The sequence below is a fragment of the Macrotis lagotis genome, chromosome 1 (assembly GCF_037893015.1).
Source record: "Macrotis lagotis isolate mMagLag1 chromosome 1, bilby.v1.9.chrom.fasta, whole genome shotgun sequence".
Lineage (NCBI taxonomy): Eukaryota > Metazoa > Chordata > Mammalia > Peramelemorphia > Peramelidae > Macrotis > Macrotis lagotis.
Window position 1 is genome coordinate 332,554,584 of NC_133658.1, and position 24,373 is coordinate 332,578,956.

Here is a 24,373-nt window from a genome sequence, read left to right on the forward strand (position 1 = left end):
CAGAAAAGGACTCCTGTGTGCCCACGTTAAACACACGCATGTGCCACGTTCCTCATCCAGAAAGACTCCTATGTGCCCACGTTAAACACACGCATGTGCCACATTCCTCATCCAGAAAAGGACTCCTGTGTGCCCACGTTAAACACACGCATGTGCCACGTTCCTCATCCAGAAAAGGACTCCTGTGTGCCCACGTTAAACACACGCATGTGCCACGTTCCTCATCCAGAAAAGGACTCCTGTGTGCCCACGTTAAAACACGCATGTGCCACGTTCCTCATCCAGAAAAGGACTCCTGTGTGCCCACGTTAAACACACGCATGTGCCACGTTCCTCATCCAGAAAAGGACTCCTGTGTGCCCACGTTAAACACACGCATGTGCCACATTCCCCAGACTCTTCGCCCCTGAGGAGTGTGGGAAGGGAGTGTGAACGGAAATTACGTAATGCCTAAATATGAATGTGGATGAATGTTAAGAATCTTACATAACAAATAATTGGAAAAATAAAATAAAATATCAATTAGAACAAAAGAGCTGAGTCTGCCGCGGTAGAGCGCCTGACAAGACAGGCGTGACTGAAACCCTCCTGCTTCACACGGGCCCACCGGGAGGCCGGGAGCGAGCCGGGAGTCAGGCGCCGCCGAGCTGCGGCTCTGCGCATGTGTCCTACCGCGCGGGCCGCCGTAGCGGGAGCTCCAAGTCTCGCGATGCTTGCGGCTGGCGGTCGGCGCGGCCTGCGCGGAGCTCGGAAAAGATGGCAAGCCAGGTGATGGAGCTGCTGCGGGAGGTGGCGAGGCTGGAAGCGCCGCTGGAGGAGCTCCGGGCCCTGCAGGCTGTTCTGCAGGCCGTGTCTCTCAGCTCGCTCCGGGAGCTGGCGGCGGAGCTCCGGCTCGGGCCTCTCTTCTCGCTCCTCAACGCCAATCAGCGGTGAGGGGCCCCCGGGGGGTGGCGGGCCGCGAGAGGGAGGCGGCTTGGCTTGACCTCCCTGACCCGAAAGGACCCCGGAGAGCCAGGCCTTGCCCGGTGCCGGGCCCCGGATCTCGGGGGGAAGGGCGCGGGGCCCGGGGGCCGCAGGGCAGAGCTCGAGACCCGTCTGAGCCGCTTCCCGGGGGGCCGGGGCCGGGGCCCGACCGTTGGGCCCCCAGCCCCTGCGCAGCGCTGCGCTTTGCACCGCCCCAATGCGCCGGGCCTGTGAGGAGGCGCCGACAGGCCCACGCGGGCCCAGCCCACCCGGGCCGGCCCCACGCGAGCCCAGCCCACCCGGGCCGGCCCCGCGCGGCTGGCTGCCAGTCTGCTTATCGGGTGTGGACGCCGGAGCCCCTTTCTTACGGCGTGTGTGAAGGGCGCGGAGCGCGGGGGCTCCGATGATGGCCCTTTCTCTGCATTTGTGACCCCACTGATAAAACATGAAACGTCCGAAATAGTAAACTTAGCAAGTAAAGTGGGATGAGTGAATCTCCTCCACCTCCTCCTCCTCCTCCTCCTCACCCCCTCTCTGCCCAATGGAAAGTGGCCTGTTTTCTGTCATCCTCTCTTCCCTTCCCCCTCTTTCCCCTCCAGGCATTTTATTTTATTGATTTATTGAATTATTTTTAGGTTTTTGCAAGGCAAATGGGATTAAGTGGCTTGCCCAAGGCCACACAGCTAGGTTAAGTGCCTGAAGGCGGATTTGAACCCAGGTCCTCCTGACTCCAGGGTCAGTGCTCTCTATCTGGCAGCACGCCCCCCCCCCCCACACACACACACACTTTAAACCTCCAGAGTATGTTGATGGAACAGCTTCCCCACAGGATTCGTTCAGAGGTGTTACTGTGTCTAGTTCTTGGTCAGTTGTATGAGGTACAGTTTGATATGTTTTTTATTTAGAGTCCTAGAATATTAAGAGACTTAAAAATATAAGTTTTGAAACAGCGTAACAGGCAGATTTTTTTTCATGAGCTTTTGGCAATGAAGGACAGTTTCTACATCGGTAGAATCTGGTATGGCTTTTTTGGCACTCCAAGATGTTCCAGTCCTAGATCAGACAGTGTCACCTCTACATAAGGATTTGACAAGCTATTTATTTGCAATTTATAGTTGCTTGCTTCACTGAGAAGTGAAAGGGACTTTCTCAGTATTATACAACAAGAATATGTTCGAAATGAGACTTGAATACAAGCCTTATTGACTCCAAGGCCAGTTTTCTGTTCAGTAGGCCTCCCTGCCTCTTCAGTGCATAAGAGTATTTTTTATTCATTCATTCATTCATTTATGCAAGGCAGTGGGGTTAAAGTGGCTTGTCCAAGCCCACACAGCTAGGTAATTATTAAGTGTCTGAGGTCAGATTTGAACCCAGGTACTCTTGACTCCAGGGGCTGCACTCTATCCACTGCACCACCTAGCTTCCCCTGCATAAGAGTATTTAAAAAATTTTTACATGTGTGATAATTTTCTCTCTTCCCTATCCCCTTCCTAGACGACAAAGTCCATGTATACTATTCTAGGACCAGCAAGGTATTTTGTATTATATGGTTTTCTTAATGTTTGAGCTCCATTTTTAAAATCAGATGTATTGTTCATATCTTGTTCTGATAATCAAGGATGCTTTGAGGAAGAGATGGAAAGGATAAAAGAGATAATGAAGATAGCAGAAGGCAGGGGGCAGAAGAGCAGGAATTTCAGTACAGGGAATGAAGAAAGGCAGAGTCATTAGGAAAGCCTTTGAAGAAAGAAAGATTTAGAAAGTGACTTGATTGCTAACATTTGATATTTGAAGGACTATCACTTGGGATTCTTTCCAAACTCTCTATCTAGAGCATTTTCATCCATTTCTTATCCCTTAATCATGACTGACCCATAAGGCTCTTCTGTCTTTGACCACCTTTCCTCTCTTTATACTCTCTTAATGGTCTCATCCATTCACCATAGGTTCTTCTCTATGTTAAGTAGTCCCCAAATCTATATATCCATCCTAATCTAAACTACATATCTAAATTGCTAATTGTATTCTTATGTGTCTACCTGATTGTACCTTCAACAATTCAAACTCTGCTGATGCAGGACAGAATTCTAAACTTTCCTGTTTGTATGGAAGTTTTCATAATTCTTCCAGTTACCTAGTTTTACAATCTTGGGATCATCCTTTAAAAAATTATTTTGATGTACCTGTTTAGTGAAAATTTTGTCTATCTTGATAAAATATAGACTCTTTGAGGTTAGAGACTGTTTCATCTTTGTTTTGTTATCCTCAGCATTTTTTGAAGTATTTGGGCACAAAGTAGGTGCTTCATAAGTTATTTGTTTGATAGCTCCTTAAGACTTTTCTAACTCCCTCTAAATCCAGTCAGTTGAGCAGGTGCCTCCTTCCTTTCTCTACAAACCTTCCTACCTCTACAATCTATCTCATTCTCCTGTCCCAATCATTACTCTAATCCAGGACACCATGAGTAGCATTTACATAGTTAATATAAGTTTAATAAAGCACTTTGCATGAGTTGTCATATTTGAAACTCAACAAAATCCCTAGGAAGCAGATGCTCTTATTTCCCCCATTTTTTTAGATATTGAAACAGTGGTAAACAGGTTGTGACTTATTCAGAGTCACATTGCTGGCAAATTTCTAAAGCCAAAGTTGTACAGTTTTCCCCCATTCCAGTTCCTTCACTCTATGTACTCTATTACCTATCTACTTGTAACTACAAGTCATCCTCTGCCCAGCTGCCAAATTCTTTTCAAGGCAAAGTTCTGATCTGCTCAGAGATTTTTAGTTTTTCCCTATTTGCTGCTAGGATAAAACAGAAACTCTTTAGTGCATTTAAAGGCCTTCACAGTATGGTACTAGTATACTTTTTCCAGGCTTATTATATATGGTTCCTTTTCATATATCTTCACTCTAGTCAAATTGGTTATTCTCATCTCTTTGTAATCATATGGACTGTCACTCATACCTGGAATGCAACTTTTCTTCACTTCTGCCTCTTAAAGACCAGTTTCCTTCAAGCTACCCCCTATGGGAAGTGTTTCTTGATCTCCCCAATTTTTAATCAAGAATTTTTTAGTGCCTGCTATGCTTGATGCTAGCGATGCAAAGACAAAGATAAAAGACTCTACAATCCAAGATTTTACATTCTATTGAAGGAGACTATGTATGTAAGTATTTAAGCATATACTCAGTCAATACAGAGTAAATTTTTTTTGTGGGCCAGCTACTGGCAACTTGGGGATCAGGAAAGATTTCATGTATAAGATGACATGAGCAGATTTTTGAAGGTGACAATAAATCAGAAATGAATGGGAATGAATTCAAAGCATGGGGTAGAGAAGAATGTTGTAATATCATATTTAAAATTAGGAAGGTCAGTTTAATAGGAAGTAACATATAAGTTGGTTACTCCTCTACTCAATTAACTAAAATGACTATTATCTCTAAATCAAATAGAAGCTTCTCTGCTTAGCTTTTAAAGTCCTTAACAATGCAACCCATCTTACTCTTCTTGGCCTTTTTGTTCTTCAGCTATGACACTTGTAAGCATTCCAAATGGGATAATATTTGCAGAATGCTTACTTTGCACATGGCTTAGCATATAATAGAAGTTTCATAAATGTCTTTTTCCTGTGAACTAAGGTGAGATTGTTGTGGCAGTCTAGACTGGATATATGGGATGAGAGAGTTGAAAAATCAAATAGAACAGGAAGACTCCAAACCTAGATGATTGGAAGGATGGTAGTGCCCTAGACAGAAATAGGGAAGGAGAGAAGAGTTTCAGAGGAAAGATGATGAATTTGGTTTTGGGCAGTTGAGTTTGAAATGCCTACATGATATGTATTTTGAAATATTAAATGGGAAATGTGTTACAGACTATAGATTGGGGGTGACCTTAAAGATGATAAACCTCTAGGAGCTATGATATTACCTAATGAGAGAGTATAGAAATAAGGTAGAAAAAGACTTAGAATAGCATTCTCTTTTCTTAAATTAACTTGTATATACTTAATTGCGTTCACAAATTTGTAGTATCATAGGTTTAAAGCTGAAAGAAATCTTACAAATCCTATAGTCTCACATTGTCATTTTATAATTGAGAAAACCAAGCCCTGAGGAGTTAAGTGATCTGCCCAAAGATCCTCTGCCATTAAGTAGAGATGGTTAGATTAAACCCTGGTCCTCTGATTCCACATTGAGTATTCTCTATATGCCCTCAGTAGATTGTACGTTCATTGAAAATAGCCACTATTTTGTTTTCTTTTTGTTGTCCCAGAGCCTGGCACATTAAATGTTTATTGAATTGAATTGAATTGAATTGAATTGAATTAAATACAGGAGCACTTGTTTCACCAGCAGATAGAAGTTTCTTTGCCAAGAAAACCCCAAGTCAGACACAACTGAACACATCTAACATAAATAAATTTTAAAAAAGTATTTTTTCAGGGCAGCTAGGTGGCACAGTGGTTAGAGCAAGGCCCTGGAGTCAGGAGTACCTGAGTTCAAATCCAGCCTCAGACACTTAATAATTACCTAGCTGTGTGGCCTTGGGCAAGCTACTTGACCCCATTACCTTGCAAAAACCTAAAAAAAAAAGTATTTTTTCCCAGAGAAGAGGTATTACTTGGGTCAGGATAGCATTTTATGTGGGCAAGAGGAATTTATGCTTCAGAAGGTTGGAGTAAGTGATCTCTGAAGTCCCCTTTTAATGGTGGGATTCCATGACTATGAAAATACAGACTGCACACAACTGGGGCCAGGATAGTTCTTGACTGGTGCTTTGCATATTGAGAATTGTAGTGTGGTAAAAGACTGCTTCCTCACCAACTCCCCAAACCCTGTCTACTGCTGAGGAAAGAACTGAGGAGGAAGATTCCTTCCCTTAATTCAGTTTGCCTTTTGCTTGAAGCTCAGCTCAAGTTCTCATTTCTCTACAGTTTTTTAGCCTAGTGACTGAACTCCTAGTCAAGCATTTAGCACAGTGTCCTGCCCACAAAAAATGCTATCCTGACCCAAGTAATACCTCTTCTCTGGGAAAAAATACTTTTAAAAAATGTGTTTATGTTAGATGTGTTCGATTGTGTCCAACTCTTTGTAACCCCATTTGGGGTTTTCTTGGCAAAGTTAACTGTAGTGATTTGTTATTTCTTCCTCCAGTTCATTTTACAGATGAGGAAACTGAAGCAAAGAGCGTTAAGTGACTTGCCCAGTATCACTTAGCTAAGTAAGCGTCTGAACTCAGTTTTGAATTCAGGAAGCCCAATGCTTTATTCACTGTACCACCTAGCTGCCCTTAAAACAAATAAACCAAAAAAACTTCTCTCCCTTAAATATACATATATATATATATATTATACAAATATAGGACACAGAAGTGGCTTATATTTAATGTCTGTCCCTTTCCATCAAGCTCCAGGCACCCAACCACAGACAGATGCCTGTTTCCTTGGAACTATTTGCCCAAGACTATGCATGCCTCTGTTCAATGATAACCTACCTGAACTTCAGCTTTCCACTCAGCTCTAAAGCATAGTACTTACTGGAATACCTACTCACTAAGTAACAAACTAGATTTCATCTTAAACATTTTCTTTTCTCTGTCCATCTTTTTTGTACTCACTGAGTTTGGCTCTCTTTTGATGACACTGCTTCACTGGCAACCCTCTTTAGCACTGGTTTTATTTTGACTCATACCACATCCTGCCCACCCCCTTTCCTAGACTCCCTGACTGGGGTGGAGGAATTGGATTAATCTTTGCTCCCCGTGGTGTCAGGCATTTCTTTCTACCATCACTTTCCTCCTCTGAAGTTTGTTTAGTCCATATTTATCTTCTCAGGACTTTTTCCTTTCTCTGTGAGTTCATTATCTTTTTTTTTTTTTAAGTTTTTGCAAGGCAGTGGGGTTAAGTGGCTTGCCCAAGACCACACAGCTAGGTAATTATTAAGTGTCTGAGGCCGGATTTGAACTCAGATACTTCTGACTCCAGGACCAATGCTCTATCCACTGTGCCACCTAGCCACCCCCATAGTCTTTTATTTCTACTTTCTATCCTCCTAGTAGAAGACTTCAATAAACACCCTAACTTCCCAACTTCTCAATTTATTCATCTCCTATGTCCTACTCTCTTCCCCTTTGCCACAGATACACTCAGAGATAATTATATCTTTGATTTTGCCATCTCCCATTAGTATTTAAGCTTCCATATTTGTGAGCTCTGGAAATTATTTTTTATCTGATCATAATGTACTCTCATCCCACCTCTCCCTTTGGCTTGTAACTCCAAACACTATTCTTTGTTCTCCTCCCCTCCACCTCTTAGTTTTTGCCCAGGCCAACCTCCCTGCATTGGCTGCACTCCTCTCTCCTCCCCACCTCTCCCTTTCCCTTCCCTCCCCACCCCTCCCCTTTCCTTCCCCCCTTCCTCCCCTCCCCACCCTCTCCTCACTTCACCTTCCCCCTGCCTCCTGTCCTTTTCCTCTCCTCTGTCTTGATAACTTGAGGAACCATTTAATCTTTTACCATCTTCTTTTGAATCTCTTTGCCCTTTTATCCTGTCATAGATCTTGCTCTTCTAAACCCTAGTTTTAGATTACTTCCACCATCTGTTGCCTTCACTCTTACCTGCATACCTGCTGACCTCAGTTAGGTCCCCCTACCTGCAGCAAGGCAGTCCTTTTACATCTCCCCAATCAATTCACTATCCCATCTATCTCTTCTGCTTTTCCAAACCTTTTTAACTTTTTTTCAGACCTACCACAGCTTCCCTCTTCTTATTCCTTCAACTTCAGCTCCTATTTCACTGAAAAAAATGAGGCTCTCTCTCTCTCTCTCTCTCTCTCTGTATGTGTGTATATATGTATATATATACATATATATATGTATATATATATATATATATCAAGAGCTTCCTCTTTCTCCTAGTTCTCATTTCATACCACTGAGATGTCTTTGATCACTATTGCCCTCCTTCACCTGTTTCACATCTCCATGCACAAGAGATCACATTTCATCCCATCTTCTCTAGCAGATTTCTTTCTCTTTGACCTCATTCTTTTACTAATCTTTGTTTCATCCATTATTAGAAAAAGCCTCACTTAAATCTGTTCATCCTGGTAACTGTTGTCCTATCTCTCTTTCCTTTCATGGTTAAACGCTATGAAAATGTTACCTATACTTGGTGGTTTCCTTCTTTTATTCTCATTCTCTTCTCATTTGATTAAATCTGCTCTCCAAAATCACTAATGATACCTTACCTGCAAAATCTGATGATCTTTTCTCAATCCTCATTTTTCTTAACTTCTCTGAAGTTTTTTAATACCTTTGATCATACTCTTCTCCTTGATACACTCCTTTTTATATTTTTCATAACATCCCTCTCTCCTGGTGACCTGTCTGATCACTTTTTTTTTTTGCTCGATATTCATCTACATTGTTCCTAATAATCATAGGTGTTTCCTACTCTATCCTGAGCTCTTTTCTTCTCCCTCTATACTTTTTCAATTGATTATCTTACAGCTCCCATGAATTCAGTTATATTCTCTGTATAGATTCTCAGATCTATTAGTCCCAGTCTCTCTACTGTCCTTCAGGCTCTACCTTTTGGACAACTCTAATTGAATTTCCCATAGACCAGTGGTTTCAAACTCAAATAGAAATGGATTCCTGCCAACTGACTTAAACTATAAATTAATATTATCTGTATTGCATTGTATTTTTATTTTTTTTGTTAAACATTTTCCAGTAACATTTTTAAAAACTTTTTAAAATTTATTTAAGGCAATGGGGTTAAGTGACTTGCCCAAGGTCACACAGCTAGGCACTTATTAAGTGTCTGAGGCCAGATTTGAACTTAGGTCCTGCTGACTTGAGCAAGAGATGGTCTATTGGTGTGAACTATTACATACGATGTTTTTATATCAGTTGGTTTTCCTGGATTTGTTTTTCTTTTTTTCTTTATTAAAAAGCCTTTATTATAAGGGACTGATTCCCTGGGTGTGGGGGTAGGGGGGTTGAATTGGGGGAAATAGAGAGAGAGGAATTTAGGTGATGTTAAAATAAAAGTGATGAATAAAAAAGTTAAAGAAAAAAGTTAAAAGCCAAATGGCTTGATTTGAATTTAGAAAATAGATAATGAAAAAAGGATAATAGGTAGGTTAGTTTGTAAAGACTTAACAGAAAGGTGAAATTAGAGCTGATAGCAAAGAAAAGAAGGGAGACCATTTCATGTTTTCTTTGAGAGCTTACAGGAGTCTCATTACTTAATATATTAGATAAAATGGATTATAGGACAGTTGGAACCTGATAGGAAATGGATTCTTTTTTTGATCTGGAAGTAAGAGTGAGAAATAGAACCAGAAATTTATTTAAGAAGAAACCCATGAAAGTTTGAAAATTATGTTAATCTGAATTATTGGCATAAATAATATATGCCTCTAAATTATTTGTTTGTATAATTAGATAGATGTTAGAGTTTGAAGAGTCCTTAGAGTTCATCACATCAACTCCCTTCAATTGACATGAAAAATCAGGTCTGACAAAATGAAGTGACTTAACCAAGATCATATAGTAAGAAGTAAGACTAGAACTCAAGTTTCACTGCTTCGAATTGCAATCTTCTTTATATCATATCACAAGTTTTCCCCCCTCATCTGAAGCAACTGACTCAGGATTGGCATAGGAGAGAGTTAAATGGAAAAGGCTGAAGTCCCACAGACAGAGTCTTTGGGAGGAGCAACCTGATTAAATGGGTAGTTGTTAAAATGATTAGTAATAAAATACTAGGCAATCTGTTAATTATGTGTAGATATACATGTATACATGGATTTGTCACAGTATATTTTATATACTACTATATCACATTTAATTATATGCTGTTTTGTTCTTAATCTGTTTCATATGAAACATGATTCCTCAATATGCTTTTTTTTTTCGTTTTTTGTAAGGCAAACGGGGTTAAGTGGCTTGCCCAAGGCCTCACAGCTAGATAATTATTAAGTGTCTGAGACTGGATTTGAACCCAAGTACTCCTGACTCCAGGGCTGGTGCTTTATCCACTACGCCACCTAGCTGCCCCTCTCAATATGCTTTTAAGAAACGATTATAGGGCAAGGATTATGTCTTTTACTTCTCACTTTTTTCATTGTAAAGAGCAGATTGTGGGGTACATAGTGGTAGCTTAAAGGCTTGAAATAAAACAACCCTGAACAAGTTTTCCTAGGTTTTCCTGATGGTAGACCAAATGACCAGACATTCATATGTGTGAAAGGTGCATTAATATTCACGAACAATGGTAAAATGTGGTCTGTTAGATGTCCAAATGTAGAGTATTTTCAAGTAAAAGAAAAGCATATTTTCCCCCTGCCCCCCATTTAATCAGTTTTATTTGAATAAATACACAAAATCTATAGGTTGGATGCTAGTCATAAATCAGTTTTGATATTGGTGAAAATACTGAAATTTAACAAGACTGTTAAACCACCCTGCTACTTATCCCCTTACATGACTTCCTCTGCCCGTCTTGACAAATAATGGGTCTTGGTTTTCAGGGAGCAGACTACCTTGTGTGTGTCCATTCTGGAGAGATTTCTCCAAGCTATGGAACCAGTCCACGTGGCCCGAAACCTTAGGGATGAACTGCACAGGGGACTATCTCACCCTGATGATGCTGTGGTAATCCTCACCCTGTCCCAGGTATGGAATTTTAATAGTAAATATGCTGCCCTACACAAGATTTTTCTTTTTCCTACAGAGGTGTGGGTATAAAACAACAATTACAATCCAGTTGTGACAATGAGTGAGTCTATACCAGCATTTATACTGAGTCATACTGCTGTGGTAATGATCCTTAACACATAATAAAAGGAATTTTGTTGAGGGGTTGAATGATTATGTATCTTCAGCAGATGCAGATATTTAACTATTATATTGTGATCCTACAGTGGGAGTTTATTACTAATTAATATCTTGGAATTTTTCAGGTTGGCAGAATTGTAGAAAATTCAGAGGCTGTTACTGAGATTCTCAATAGTCCTGAATTACTGAAGGAAATTATTTATTGCATTGGTGCAGAAAAATTGTCTGTGGCTAAAACGGTGAGTACTCTGGACTTGTGAAACACACTCTTAAAATCACAGGATCTCAGAGTTGGAAGGTATTTCAGAGGTAACCAGGTCCAACCCATCCCTGAATAAAAATCTCCTTTAGAACACCTCTAGACATAGTAAATAAGCAGAGAAACTGATTTATTTTTAAAAAATGAAGAAAGGGAGATGGTCCTGATAGTGAATTGTGAAGAATTTAAGTGTGTTTAGTAATTGTATTTGAAGCCTATTTTGGGGTATCTTAATGATGCATTGCTAAATGAATGCTAATTATAAGTTTTTGATCTTTTTCTTGGGAATACATATCATATACATAAAGTTCTCATTCACTTGATTGTTGTCAGAAGAAATTTTTTAAAGATTTCTTAGTAGTGAGCCATTGATTTTTTTTTTTAGCTTGCTGTTTTCAATTAAAGCGAAGCAGCGTAGTATAGTGAAAAGAAGCCTAGTATTGAGTCCAATCCAAGCCCAAGCAATATCACTTAAAGCAAGTAGCTTAACTTCTTTGATCATCAAGAAAATTATAACTTGTTTCTCTTTGGATTATTATGAATTTCAAATGAAATAATGTACATGAAGCTCTTCATTAAGTACTTTTGCATTGCTGTTATTTTCCTGTGTTTACATGATTAAGAAAATTTTTTACTTTTGTAAGGCTATCAAGTCACTGTCAAGAATGTCCTTAACTCAAGCTGGATTGGAGTCTTTATTTGAAAGCAGCCTGCTAGATGATTTAAAAAATGTTATGGAAAAAAGTGATATCGTACGGTACAGGGTCTATGAGGTAAGATGAAAACTATTCTTTTTATTTTCTGTACCAGAATATACAGAGAGCTTGTTGTGGGAAATAGGATGATCTGGAAAAATCATGCTAATCTTCATGTTACAAATTATAGCAAATTTACATTGTAAAGAACAATAAGGAAATAAGTATTTATTTTTACTATGTATATGACAAGGTGCATTCAACAGGATTGTGGGGCCCTATCCACAGACAATTTTAAAGTCTAGTTGAATGTGTGCACACAGACACACAGGTAGACATCTATTAAATGCCTAATTAAGGCAGTATAGTATAGTTGATAATAAATTTAAATCCTGTTCCTAGTACTTTATATGATTTTAGCAAGTCACCTTATCTTCCTTAAGTTTTGTGACCTAGGGGCAGCTAGGTGGCGCAGTAGAGATAGCACTGGCCCTGAAATCAGGAGTACCTGAGTTCACATCTGGCCTCAGACAAGTAATAATTACCTAGCTTTGTGGCCTTGGGCAAGCCACTTAACTCCCATTGCCTTGCCAAAAAAAAACCCCAAAAACAAAAAAAAAAACCTCAAAAAAAATGTTTTGTGACCTGTAAAATGAGGGATAAACTATATCCCTTCCAACTCTAATTCTGATGATCAAGTTTTTGTTGTTCATTTCTTACCTTAATCTAAAACATCCTACATCATTCCTTTAAAAATAGGACAAATTTTAAAAACATCATAATTTGTGTGTGTGTGTGTGTGTGTGTGTGTGTGTGTGTGTGTGTGTGTGTTGAAGATGTATTATGGGAAATTTTAAGCTCAGGGTTGAGGCATGTCTTTCTTTTCTTTAGAACTAAAAATTCTATTTTAAGTTCTCTCTGTCTTTATTTTAGGTTAAATTGAGAACCAGTGTTTACTGGATGACTCCTTTTACAACTCTGCTTTTGTTTTTCTCTAGTTGATTGTGGAAATTGCCTCTGTGTCACCAGAATCCTTAAAATACTGTACCAACAGTGGATTAGTAACCCAACTCATTAGAGAGCTGACTGGTGATGATGTGCTAGTCAGGTGGGTTGACCCAGGTGATTTTTGGAAAGCAAACTTCTTCCTAGAGTTTTGAGAATTGGCTCCCCATATTGATCCATAGAAGAAATGATCATCTAGGCATGATTTCAAAACTTTGTTAAGAGACAACTGGTATTGTGAATTTTGAGTTAAAGAACTCCTGGTTTAGAGATGTGGCTCTACCACCTACTTGTTATGTGAATTTTAAAGTCATCCTTTTTTGGTTTCATTTTCCTCATCCACGGAAGAAGGGGGTACACTAGGTGATTTTTAAAGTCTTTTTCTACTCTATATTTTAGGATTCTGTTATTTCATAGTATTTGTTAATTAAAAGCAGCCTTTATAAAATCAAGGGGCAGCTAGGTGGTGCAGTGAATACAGCACTGGCCCTGGAGTCAGGAGGACCTGAGTTCAAATTTGGCCTCACACACTTAATAATTACCTAGCTGTGTGACTTTGAGCAAGTCACTTAACCCTATTCCCTTTCAAAAGAAGAAAAGAAAAAAATCAAAATATATCTTTTACCTTTGATTAGTAATATCTGCAAAGTAAGTCATAGAATTAGAATGTTAGAGCTCGGAGGAATAGCATTTGAGTATCTCAGATTGAGTGATTCATTTTTATAATGCTTTTAATATGAAATTAATATTTCTTTTTCATTAAAACTACTTGATGTTCGCTAATAAAAGTCCTTTTGTCCATTTTATATATTACAGAGCCACTTGCATAGAAATGGTAACATCACTTGCATATTCTCATCATGGACGACAGTACCTTTCCCAAGAAGGAATAGTTGATCAAATTTCTAATATCATTGTTGGGGCAGATTCAGATCCTTTCTCCAGTTTCTATTTGCCAGGTAATAGAGGCAACTACTGACTCATCTGTTTATAAACAGGCCCAGGATTTGTTGTCTTTGAAAAAAAAAGATCTTCCAAAGAGGTCTCTTTAGAAGAGACAAGTCATTTTATCCTGAAGTAAGGTCTGCTGAAACCTCTGTTCTATCAATTTTGCTTTCCTGTTTAGGGAGTTGCTATCAGTACTGTCTTTGAAATGTCCAATAATGCTCAGAACATTCAGTCATCTTTCTCTTAAACCTCAGTTATGTGAAACCTCAAGGTAAAATTAATTGTAGTCCAATGTATGCTATTTTGCTACTTGATTCAGATCTCTTTTTTGTCACTTTCTCTAGGATTTGTCAAATTTTTTGGCAACCTGGCAATAGTGGATAGCCCTCAACAGATCTGTGAACGATACCCAATCTTTATAGAAAAAGTCTTTGAAATGGCAGAAGGACAGGACCCCACCATGATAGGAGTAGCAGTTGACACCCTAGGGATCCTTGGCTCAAATGTGGAAGGAAAACAAGTTTTACAAAAAACAGGTTGGTGCAATTTGCCTCGCATTTCTAAAGGAAAGTTTTATTATGATGAAAATGATGAAATTTGATTATTTATCATTAAATCGATTGCTGGTAGATTTAATACCTTGCTGAAAACTGATGTTTTGTTTTTACAATCTTAATGAATTTGGACTCATTACTAAAAAGTCAAGTTTTCAAACTCACTAATAACTCCCTTTTGCAGTGGATCAAAATTGTCACTAGACACCTAATCTGCTATTCCTTTCATTAGATCTTTTTGACTTTATAGTACATCATTGACTCTGACACTTCTATAATCTAGTTTACCACTGCATAAAACATAGTTACAAAGATAACAGTGCTTTTGATGTTCTACCCATAAGTATAATTTAAATAAGGGCCTTTCATGACAAACAGTAATTATAAACAGTATAGATAATGATCACAAACAAAACCATGGCTATAATTCAAGACATAGTAAGCATCAACCTGCTTCTTTGATAAAAGACCAGCCATTACAGAAATTTTGACTGATTGGCAACCATAAGGGTTCCCAACCAAAGAGACTGTAGACTACCTCGAGCGTGCTTTTGGACTAGAGTTTGAAAAATTTGTGCTATTTTGTGTGTGTGTGTGTGTGTGTGTGTGTGTGTGTGTGTGTACTTAGGCAAATGTTTTCCTGGCTATTGTTTGGTCTCTAAAAGTACATTTATTTTTAGTACAGAGTTAGAGCGTATCTTTATATATAAACACTAAGTATAATTTGTTTAATACAGTCTGAGTTTCCATTTCCTAAAGGAATTCGGTTTGAACACCTACTAAAGAGAATAGGACACCAAGCAAAGAATGCTTCAACAGAACTAAAGATTAGGTGTTTGGATGCCATTTCATCTCTTCTTCATTTACCAGTGAGTAAATGGAATTAGTAGATTATGTTTGGTAAACTAAATATATGTGATTTGACATTTCAGAATTAAAAAAAAACACATTTGTCAGGTAAGTCCTATCCTTACTCATATTGAGCATACTTCGTAAGTGGATAGTGTTAGTATAAGAGTTGTCTAGAATCCTAGAGATGGAAGTGATCTCATCTAGTTCAATCTTTTCATTTTACAGATGTGGAAACTGGAATTCAATGCAGTAAAATAACTTGATCATGATCACAATTATTGGTAGAGATGTTATTAGAATTCAGGGCTCTGGGTTACCAATCCTTTGTTCTCAGCTACATGTTTGTGAAAATGCTGGAATCAAAGGACCTAGATTTGCATCCTGGCTCTGCTGTGTTTGACCTACGGCAAATGGCTTAATATTCCTAGAGCTCAGAGTAAAATGAGGCATTTAAATCAAAGGTTCTCTAAGGCTCTAGCTGTAAATTACAAGAGTCTATGCTTTTATTAACCATATTGAAAAATTGAATAATTTTCCCCTCTTTTGTCTTATAGTATGATCAACAGACTGATGATCTCCTAAGAATGACAGAATTCTGGTTCTTATCTTTAACTCGGGAACCACTGGAACATTTTAGAGGGATCAGCACCCAACCTTTCCCTGAGCTGCATTGTGCTGCATTAAAAGTGTTCACAGTAAGTATTTCCTCCCAAGGTCAGCATTGTTAAAGTTTTGACTTGATAGCAATATTTCTGTCAATTTGATGTTTTTAGTATTAAGTAGGAGGTTGGAATTTTCAATTTCATGAGACATAAACATCTAAAAAGTAGTAACAAGGGGCGGCTAGGTGGCGCAGTGGATAAAGTACTGGCCCTGGAGTCAGGAGTACCTGGGTTCAAATCCGGTCTCAGACACTTAATAATTACCTAGCTGTGTGGCCTTGGGCAAGCCACTTAACCCCATTTGCCTTGCGAAAACCTTAAGAGAAAAAAAAAGGTAGTAAGGAGCTATGGAATTGTGTCTGTGAGGTGGGATTGGTGTAGGGGAGAGTAGAAGGAATGGGGTGTGGGGGGGAGAAGATCCCTATAAACTTTTTATTTCATTCTGTAGTCTTTTAAGTCTGTAATTGTATGCAAAGCATAGTTCTCTGTGCTGGATGAGATGTCATAGTATAGTAGAAAAAGCATTTGACCTGGAAGCAGAAAAACCTGGATTTGAGTCTTGATTCTGTCACTTGATAGTTATGTAACCATGACAAATTGTTGAACTCTTTTAAGCCATGGTCTCCTAATCTTTGAAGTAGAGTTAATAATATTTATTCTTTTGGGTTTTAATGAGAAGAATTCTTTGTAAGCTATCAATGGAGCTTTTATTAATTTTGCAAATAAAATATAGACCCTGTCTTAGCAAACTTCCATATTTAACTATTTAACTGTCTTTAATTTTTTTTTCTGAGATTAAAAAGTTATTGTTCTCTTCCTTTATTGCTCTTTAGGCCATTGCAAACCAACCCTGGGCTCAGAAACTTATGCTTAACAGCCCAGGATTTGTGGAATACATAGTGGATCGGTCTGTGGAACATGACAAAGCTTCAAAAGATGCCAAATATGAACTAGTGAAAGCCCTTGCAAACTCAAAAACAATTGCAGAGATCTTTGGAAACCAGTATTATTTAAGACTAAGAACTTACTTGAGTGAAGGCCCTTACTTTGTGAAGTCTGTTGCAACTACAGCTGTAGAAGGAGCAGAATGAATTCCACAAAATTAAATTTAGGGGACCAATCTTGATGACCAAGCCATCTTCCAAAGACCTTGGGTTTTGTTTTGTTTTGTTTTGTTTTTGTATTTAACACAACAGACAGAAAATACTTTTAACTATAATTGCACTTTTAAGAAAAATTATCATGATGTGTTTATGGTAGACTTAACAACTATGCATTTGTTGTTGCTGTATTTGAAGTACATTGTGGAACAGGAATTTATTTGGAGCTCTTTGATTACAAAAAGAAAATATTCCTTATTGCAAGGGACTTCATCATTATTTGAACCAAGTATTTTTCTGCTTCCCCAAATACACATGATCTTGCCAAAACTGCATATGATTAAAATATCTATATTTATATAGAGATAGATAGATAGATATATTTATGGCACAAATGCTGGGAAATTCTGTCCTAGAACTGCCTAAATAAAAAAATTCTGTCAAGATTCTGCTTTATTCAGAAGAGAAGTTACATTAGGAATTCTCTTCTGCTCCTGGCAAACTTTTTTTGTTCTTTACTCCACTACTTTCTTGCTATTGGATGTGCATAGTCTTTAGATTATAAAGCAGTGTGAAACCCTAAAATTATGTGTTCTCTTTATAATGTAAGTAAATCATTTATAATAAGGTCTCTTTGGTGAGCTTTTGAGAGGAGTTTTTATAATTGTTGTCCTACGAAAATGAGACATTCTGTGACTTAAGGAAAATTCAGGAGGGAAAAAACCCTTCTTGTTTTGATAACTCTTGGCTATAACTAATGAATTGCATCTATTCTGTTTTATATCTGTGACTTCCCATTTTTCTCCATTGCACTTGATTAAAATATTCTCTCGGGCAACACCTACTGAAAATGAATTCTTCCTCTACAGCTTCTGTTAAGAGTACTTGAATTCATTGAATGTTAAAGTTGGAATGATTAGGGGACTTAGCCTTTCTCTCACAGATACTAGGCTTGAGTTACTAGAAACAGGATGTTAGACTTAGAAAGTAGCTAAATTTTCCCCTATCACCATAAATCACTCATTTATTTGGTAGCGTGCACAGTGCCCTAAATCTCAATGCTTAGTAAATATCAGTTTATTTAATATGGTTTTAGAATTGTAGATTTTTTTGAATTGGAAGGGATCTTTTGAATCTTAGTTTTATACATGAGGAAGTTGGTAGCAACACTGGAATTAGAACTCGAGTCTCCTGACTACCCAGATGACTACTCTCTGAGACTTCTCTTAGACATCAATAAACTTAATGACTTTTTCAATACATTAATGTATTGAAACAAATTGAATTTTTCCAAAAGAATTTGATGATTATAAAAGTAAGCAGTGAAGATCTGAATTCAAATTTGGTGTGACTCTGGGCAAGTCACTTAGCCCTGATTGCCTCACATCCAGGGCCATCTCTAGTGGTCATGATTGATATTTGGCCCCAACTCTAAAGAAGAAGAAAGTGAAGCTGATGACTTAGTATGCACCCCCCCCCCCAAATCCAATTCAATGCATGTCATGGTTATCACATGATAAAGAACAGCATTGGGTACCAAAGCCAAAATTAGGCAGTCCCTTCCCTTAAAGAGCTTACTTCTCTTGAAGGAAAGAGAAGAGTTCATATAAGAGTATAGTAAGTAAATACAATGTATTTTCTTAAAGGAGAGGCATTAGTACTGGGAAGATTCAGGAAATGCCTCATAGGGAAGGGACCATTTGATCTGAGCTTTGAAGAGAATTAGGAATTCTAAGAGGCAGAGATAATAGGCAAATGTACTAATATTGGTAAAATACTGTACAAATCTTAAAGCTCTGTTTGTATTATTGTTATTTCCAGGAAAGAAATATATTTCTAAACCAATATCATGAATACATTTGATCCTCACCAAAGTCCTGGGAGGGAGCTACTAATATTATCCCCATTTTACAGATGAGGAAATGGAGGAAAGGGTTAAATGATTAGCCCAGGTCATAGATCTAGTGTCTGAGTCCAGATTTAAATTTGAGACTACTTGTTTCCAAATTCATCCACTGTACCACCTTGCTGCCTCTAAAGTAATATTAGTGCTTATTTGTAAAGCTGGCTGCATAAGAAATATGATTCAGTTTTAGGAACTTGAGAGAAACGGCTATCGGATTAAAAGACATTCAAATCGGGACAGTTAGGTGGCACAGTAGATGGAGCACCAGCCCTAGAGTTAGGAGGACCTGAGTTCAAATTTTGCCTCAGACACTTAATAATTACCTCACTTAACCCCATTGCCTTGCAAAAAAAGACATTCAAAGCCTAAAATGATATTTTGAAATTGCTGAATTAGCAATGTATACAAAATCCAATTTTCTCTTTTTTTTAATCCCGAATTCCATTATTTTTTTGTTTTAGGTTTCTGCAAGGCAAATGGGGTTAAGTGGCTTGCCCAAGGCCACACAGCTAGGTAATTATTAAATTTCTGAGGTCGGATTTGAACTCAGATGCTCCTGACTCCAGGGCCGGTGGTGCTCTATCCACTGCACCACTTAGCCACCCCCCAAATTCCATTTTCAAATGGAATTTTAGTTTGTGGTATTATAGAAAGAATACTGTATTTGGAATAAAAAAAAAAGAATTAGTTTGAGTTGTAAAGTACCATTTACTAGTAGTGTGACTTAGGCTAGTTACTGCATATCTCTAAGGCTCAGTTTCCTCACCCATAAAATTAGGGAGTTAACTAGCTAGCAGTGAATGCTAATGTCCTAGCTCTAACCAAGTAGAGACTAGATAATTGGGATATTTTTGAGGCAATTCTTATAGTGGACAGACTTGATAACCTCTAAGGTCTCTTCCAGTTCTTAATAAATTTTTGGTACTTTAATTCTAGTTTATTCTTGTCTATCCTATAAGGAAAATACTGTGTGCCAACACCAAATGAATGAATGAATGAATGAATGATTGTATCCTGTCTGTATTGTGAGGCCTGTTTGGGACTTAGTTGAAAAACTGCTGAAAATTAGCAGTATAGGAGATAAATGTGCTAATTCAAGGAACTTGTGAACGCTAAAAATAAAATTAAAATTTCTATGTAGTAGGTACATAAAATTCTTTGAGATGATGGAGCTATAATTTTTAGTTTATGGACCCATTTGTGGCATGCACACAGTGTTAATATTTTATAATAATTCTATTAAATGCTTTTGATGTGATTCAACTCAGATATTCAAATCAGATATAAAAATGCAAAATTAGTTTCATCAACATATATATGACTGAACATTTTTGAGCTCTCAATTATATAAGAAGAGAATTCTTCACAAAAATAAACTTAATGTATTTCCCTTTTAAAAAGACAAGTTGATTGCATAAAAAATTCTATGCTAAGTTAAATTCTTTAGGAACTGTTTTATCATTGATATTTATAACATGGATAAAGGAGCCAAGAATTTTTTTTTCTCTTGCCAGATATATATATGTAAAGGCTTTAATATAGCTTAGGGGAAAATACAGAGGGAGAAATATTTACTATTATAGGAAAAAGGGAAGTTATAAGGCATATATCTTTTGCAGGAAAATGAAATCTTAATTAGCAAAATACATTGCATCATTTTTTATAGGTGCTATATTGAAGTGTTTAAAGCTATCAAGATATGTTAAAAGTTTGCAGGAGACCAATCCATAATAGGTTTCAAGCAAGGTGCATTCTTTCCCATCATTAATTTCCTTCCACTCAAGTGGCATTTCTTCACCTGTCAGTTCTGAAGATGTGAAGATGAACTTATAGCAGCAACGATTGTACCTGATGTGCTTCTCCCCTGAAAACCGTGAACTGTGGATGGGTATGAGGCCAGCATACTTGGCGCAGATTCCTATAAAAACATCAGCAGGTATTGCCAAAGGTGCTTCCTTGAAAACCACGTACATCATACGAGCCACATCCTGGGACACAATAAAGGCTTCTCCACTGCAGTAATCAGGGTAGTACTTTTCTGGATATTCACTAATTGGAACAAAATTCTGACTTTGAGGATCTCTGTTGGGCATATCCTGATGGATGACCCTTCCCACATATATCTCTTCAAGGTGGGCCTTTAAGTTGAGGAGGTAGTCTACCAGGCTAGGGAGATTGACAAACATCTCTTCATTGACCTTGAGGATGAACATGGCATTTGGGCAGAAAGTTACCGCCCACTGCATCATCATGATGGTCTTTAGTGTTTGGTTTCCAGAACTGTCCAGGAAGAATCCTTCAACAATATCTCTATATTTATTAGATTCCATGTTGATGTCTTGCTGAGAGGTTCCCAAATCTGGCATTCCCAAGGCAAATAATGTGAGAATAGAATGTCCCCGTATTGTAGTCATATTAGCCCAAGTTTTCCTTATCAAATCCCTCCTTGACCCATTTTCTGGCCTGCTGAAGATAAGAGAGAGTAAAAAGATATCTTCTCCCTTGCATGCCTCTTCCTGACTCAAGATATAAAATTTTGAGAGATTATATCTTAAGGGTTCCACATTTAGTTTTCTGGCCTTGTCCTTAATCTCAAGAACTCTCACATCTACATATGGTAATGTCTGTAGAAAATATTCTTCCACAAAGTCAGCTCCAAAAAGCAGGGCATGAAACAAGATGACATTAAATAAAATGAAGCACCACTGGTGAGTCCGAAGCCTACAGAATGTCACCTAAATAAGAAGAGAACATAAGATAGTTGTCTGTACTTGTCTGAAGTTAATAGAAATATATTTGAAGTAGAAACCATTATTTGCTATTTCTCAATTGAATTAGCCTTTGATATTATTTATATAGAATTTGTTTCCTCCTGTAATGTAAGAATTCCATTTTTACAGTTGCCAAGCAGTTTTTTTAAATTCGTTTATGGCATATATAGTTCTGAGCCATGTTTCAAAGGAATTTATTAATATTAATATGTAAATATAATAACAACATTTGTAAATGGGACCAAGTTAAATCTGCATTGTTTCCTATCCAAAGAAAATACTTAGTATTTAGCTGAGAAATGCACACAAAAATACAACAATGAGACTACTGTAACCTGCTTGCTCTATGGTATAGGGTCAATAGAGTCTGATGAAGAAGGTCAGAGTTGGAGAAGGGGAGCTGAACCCATTTTCACTGGCTTATAATAATGGTTTCCTATCTTCCCTTTCTACTGATTGAATAGAGAAGAAAATCCTATTTATCTGTAAATTGAGAGGGTTAAACTCTATAGACTCTAAGGTTCTATTACCAGCTTTTGAGTTATTTTCATCCATCATTAAGCTCTGAATTTCTCAGTTTTCTAGTTTACTTACAGTAAAAGAAAATGCAGATTTTAATACTGTATTTAGCCTAGGGTACCATAGGAGTAGCTAGGATACCTAGAATTCCTAATCCCTGCCTCTCACAACAAAAGTTTTAAACATTTAAAATAAAACTTACCTGCATATTATCTGTGAAGGAATTCCGAATTCTCAAAGTACTTAAGTCCAAATAGGGATTTAGATTCAAATGCACAAACAAGATGAGTTCATTTGCAACTGAAGTGGAAGCACTTTATGTCTGGAACATTTAGGATAAGGTTTCTCTCTAATCAATTTGATCTTTGTTCCAGCTTACTAGATGGATACACAGAAATGCCCATGCTCACACACACACAACACAAAACACCTCGATCATATTGCAGTTGGAGAAAATCCAAAGTAATTGAATCTGAACAGTGTGCCTAATTCATAGTCCCGAATACTATAGGGACTAAATTTAAAAAATGTTCCTTGATGTTCAGGGAACTGTTAATGTTGGAGATCACTCTGGGGTAAGCTATAATTTGTTTACTTGAACAAAAGGTTTTTAAAAAATATTTAACCATTTTTTTCCAACAATAAAATCTGATTGGATTAGATGATTTTATTAGATCACTAATATTCTATAAGAGACAAATACTTGTGATTAGAATGTATACATTTAAAGGATTTAAATAAGGGTCCATTACATCTGATGACAACAACTGTCTCCAGAGTCAGAGGACCTGCCTTCAAATTCTTCCATGGGCTACTCCCTTAACTTTACTGGACCTCAATTTCCTCATCTCTATAATGAATCTCTAAAATGAAATGATGGCTCTTGGGTTCCTTTCTAACTCTAGGTTTATGATCCTATCTATACCTTAGGATTGACTAAATTACTATTTTGTTTTTCAAAGTCCATAGCTTACCTGTATTAAGCTGGAGGTTGGCTTGCCCTTGACTTTGAGTGACTTCTTGATTCTTAATTGTTGGAGGTGGAAGTAACATAGGAAAAGGGAAGAAGAGAAGATGGATTTTTTGATATTTTTAGAATCATCAAAACAATTTTGTGGATTTTGTGGAATCAATGTATAGTGAACTAGAGACAAGAGATCTGGAGTCTGGTAAATGTTTTGCTGCTAAATATATGATCTTAAACAAGTCATCTCATATCTCAGATATGGTTTCATCTATAAAATGAGTTAGCTGTATAACTTTTAAGGTCTGAAAGTTGTGACTTGTAATCTGAGTTGACACTATTTAACACCGACTTAAGGTTTGGGACTTAAGATAAATTTAACTAGTTCAGTTTTAAAATGGTTAGGAAGCCAGGATCAATGACTATATTTTCATAAAAGTAGATGATATAAATCAAAGTAAAGAATAAAATTGAGACCAAGAATTGGTTGAATCAGGTACTTGGAGCAATCATGCTCACCCAATTGAGAGCTAGGCCAGCATTCTGGCAAGTGAGAGATGAAAGGCTCTTTTAAAATCATATCCTAATTTTTTTATCTTTTTTTAGTTTTTGCAAGGCAATGGGGTTAAGTGACTTGCCCAAGGCCACACAGCTAGGTAATTATTAAGTGTCTGAGGCCATATTTGAACTCAAGTACTCCTGACTCCAGGGCTGGTGCTCTATCCACTGCGCCACTTTAGCTGTCCCTAATTTTTTTTTAAATAAAGTTTGAGTTTTACAATTTTTCTCCCATTGCTTCCCTCCCTTCACAGAACGCAGTCTGTTAGTCTTCACGTTGTTTCCATGGTATACATTCATCTAAGTTGAATGTGATGAGAAATCATATTCTTAAGGAAGAAAAATAAAGTATAAGAGAAAAATATATATATAATAAGATAACTTTTTTTCCCCTAAATTGAAAATAGTCCTTGGTCTTTGTTCAAACTCCACAGTTCTTTCTCTGGATACAGATGGTATTCTCCATCGCAGACAGCCCAAATTGTCCCTGGTTGTTGCACTGATGGAAGGTTGAGCATCACCCCCATGCTGCTGTTAGGGTGTACAATGTCTTTCCGGCTCTGCTCATGTCGCTCAGTACCTGATATCTTTTTATCTAGAATTATTTTGACTACGTTTCTTGTTCACATTCTCATTGGTTTTTACATATGCTTTCTATCAACTTCAGCCCTAGAGACAAGTGCCGGCTGGGAGACGTCTCCATTTTGGGAGCTGCTGCGCATGCTTCATTTACAATTCTCGCGAAAAGGAAATCGGAAATATTC

The 24,373-nt window shown here is 37.7% G+C and overlaps 2 protein-coding genes across 2 annotated transcripts; one reads left to right on the forward strand and one right to left on the reverse strand.

The window, feature by feature from the left end:
* The first annotated feature begins 734 nt into the window (after positions 1-734).
* Positions 735-22,659, forward strand: PSMD5 (proteasome 26S subunit, non-ATPase 5). The gene is made up of 10 exons (XM_074211707.1): positions 735-929; positions 10,510-10,654; positions 10,942-11,055; positions 11,720-11,848; positions 12,769-12,878; positions 13,592-13,734; positions 14,068-14,259; positions 15,037-15,146; positions 15,684-15,824; positions 16,625-22,659. The coding sequence occupies exons 1-10, from the start codon at positions 757-759 to the stop codon at positions 16,880-16,882; spliced, it is 1,515 nt and encodes a 504-aa protein (XP_074067808.1). The 5' UTR covers positions 735-756; the 3' UTR covers positions 16,883-22,659.
* B3GALT9 (beta-1,3-galactosyltransferase 9) lies at positions 20,129-24,344 on the reverse strand. The gene is made up of 3 exons (XM_074211708.1): positions 23,831-24,344; positions 23,062-23,113; positions 20,129-21,532 (listed from the first exon to the last, which is right to left on the reverse strand). Exons 1-3 carry the CDS (start codon positions 23,842-23,844, stop codon positions 20,429-20,431), a joined length of 1,170 nt encoding a protein of 389 aa, XP_074067809.1. The 5' UTR covers positions 23,845-24,344; the 3' UTR covers positions 20,129-20,428.
* Positions 24,345-24,373: the final 29 nt, after the last annotated feature.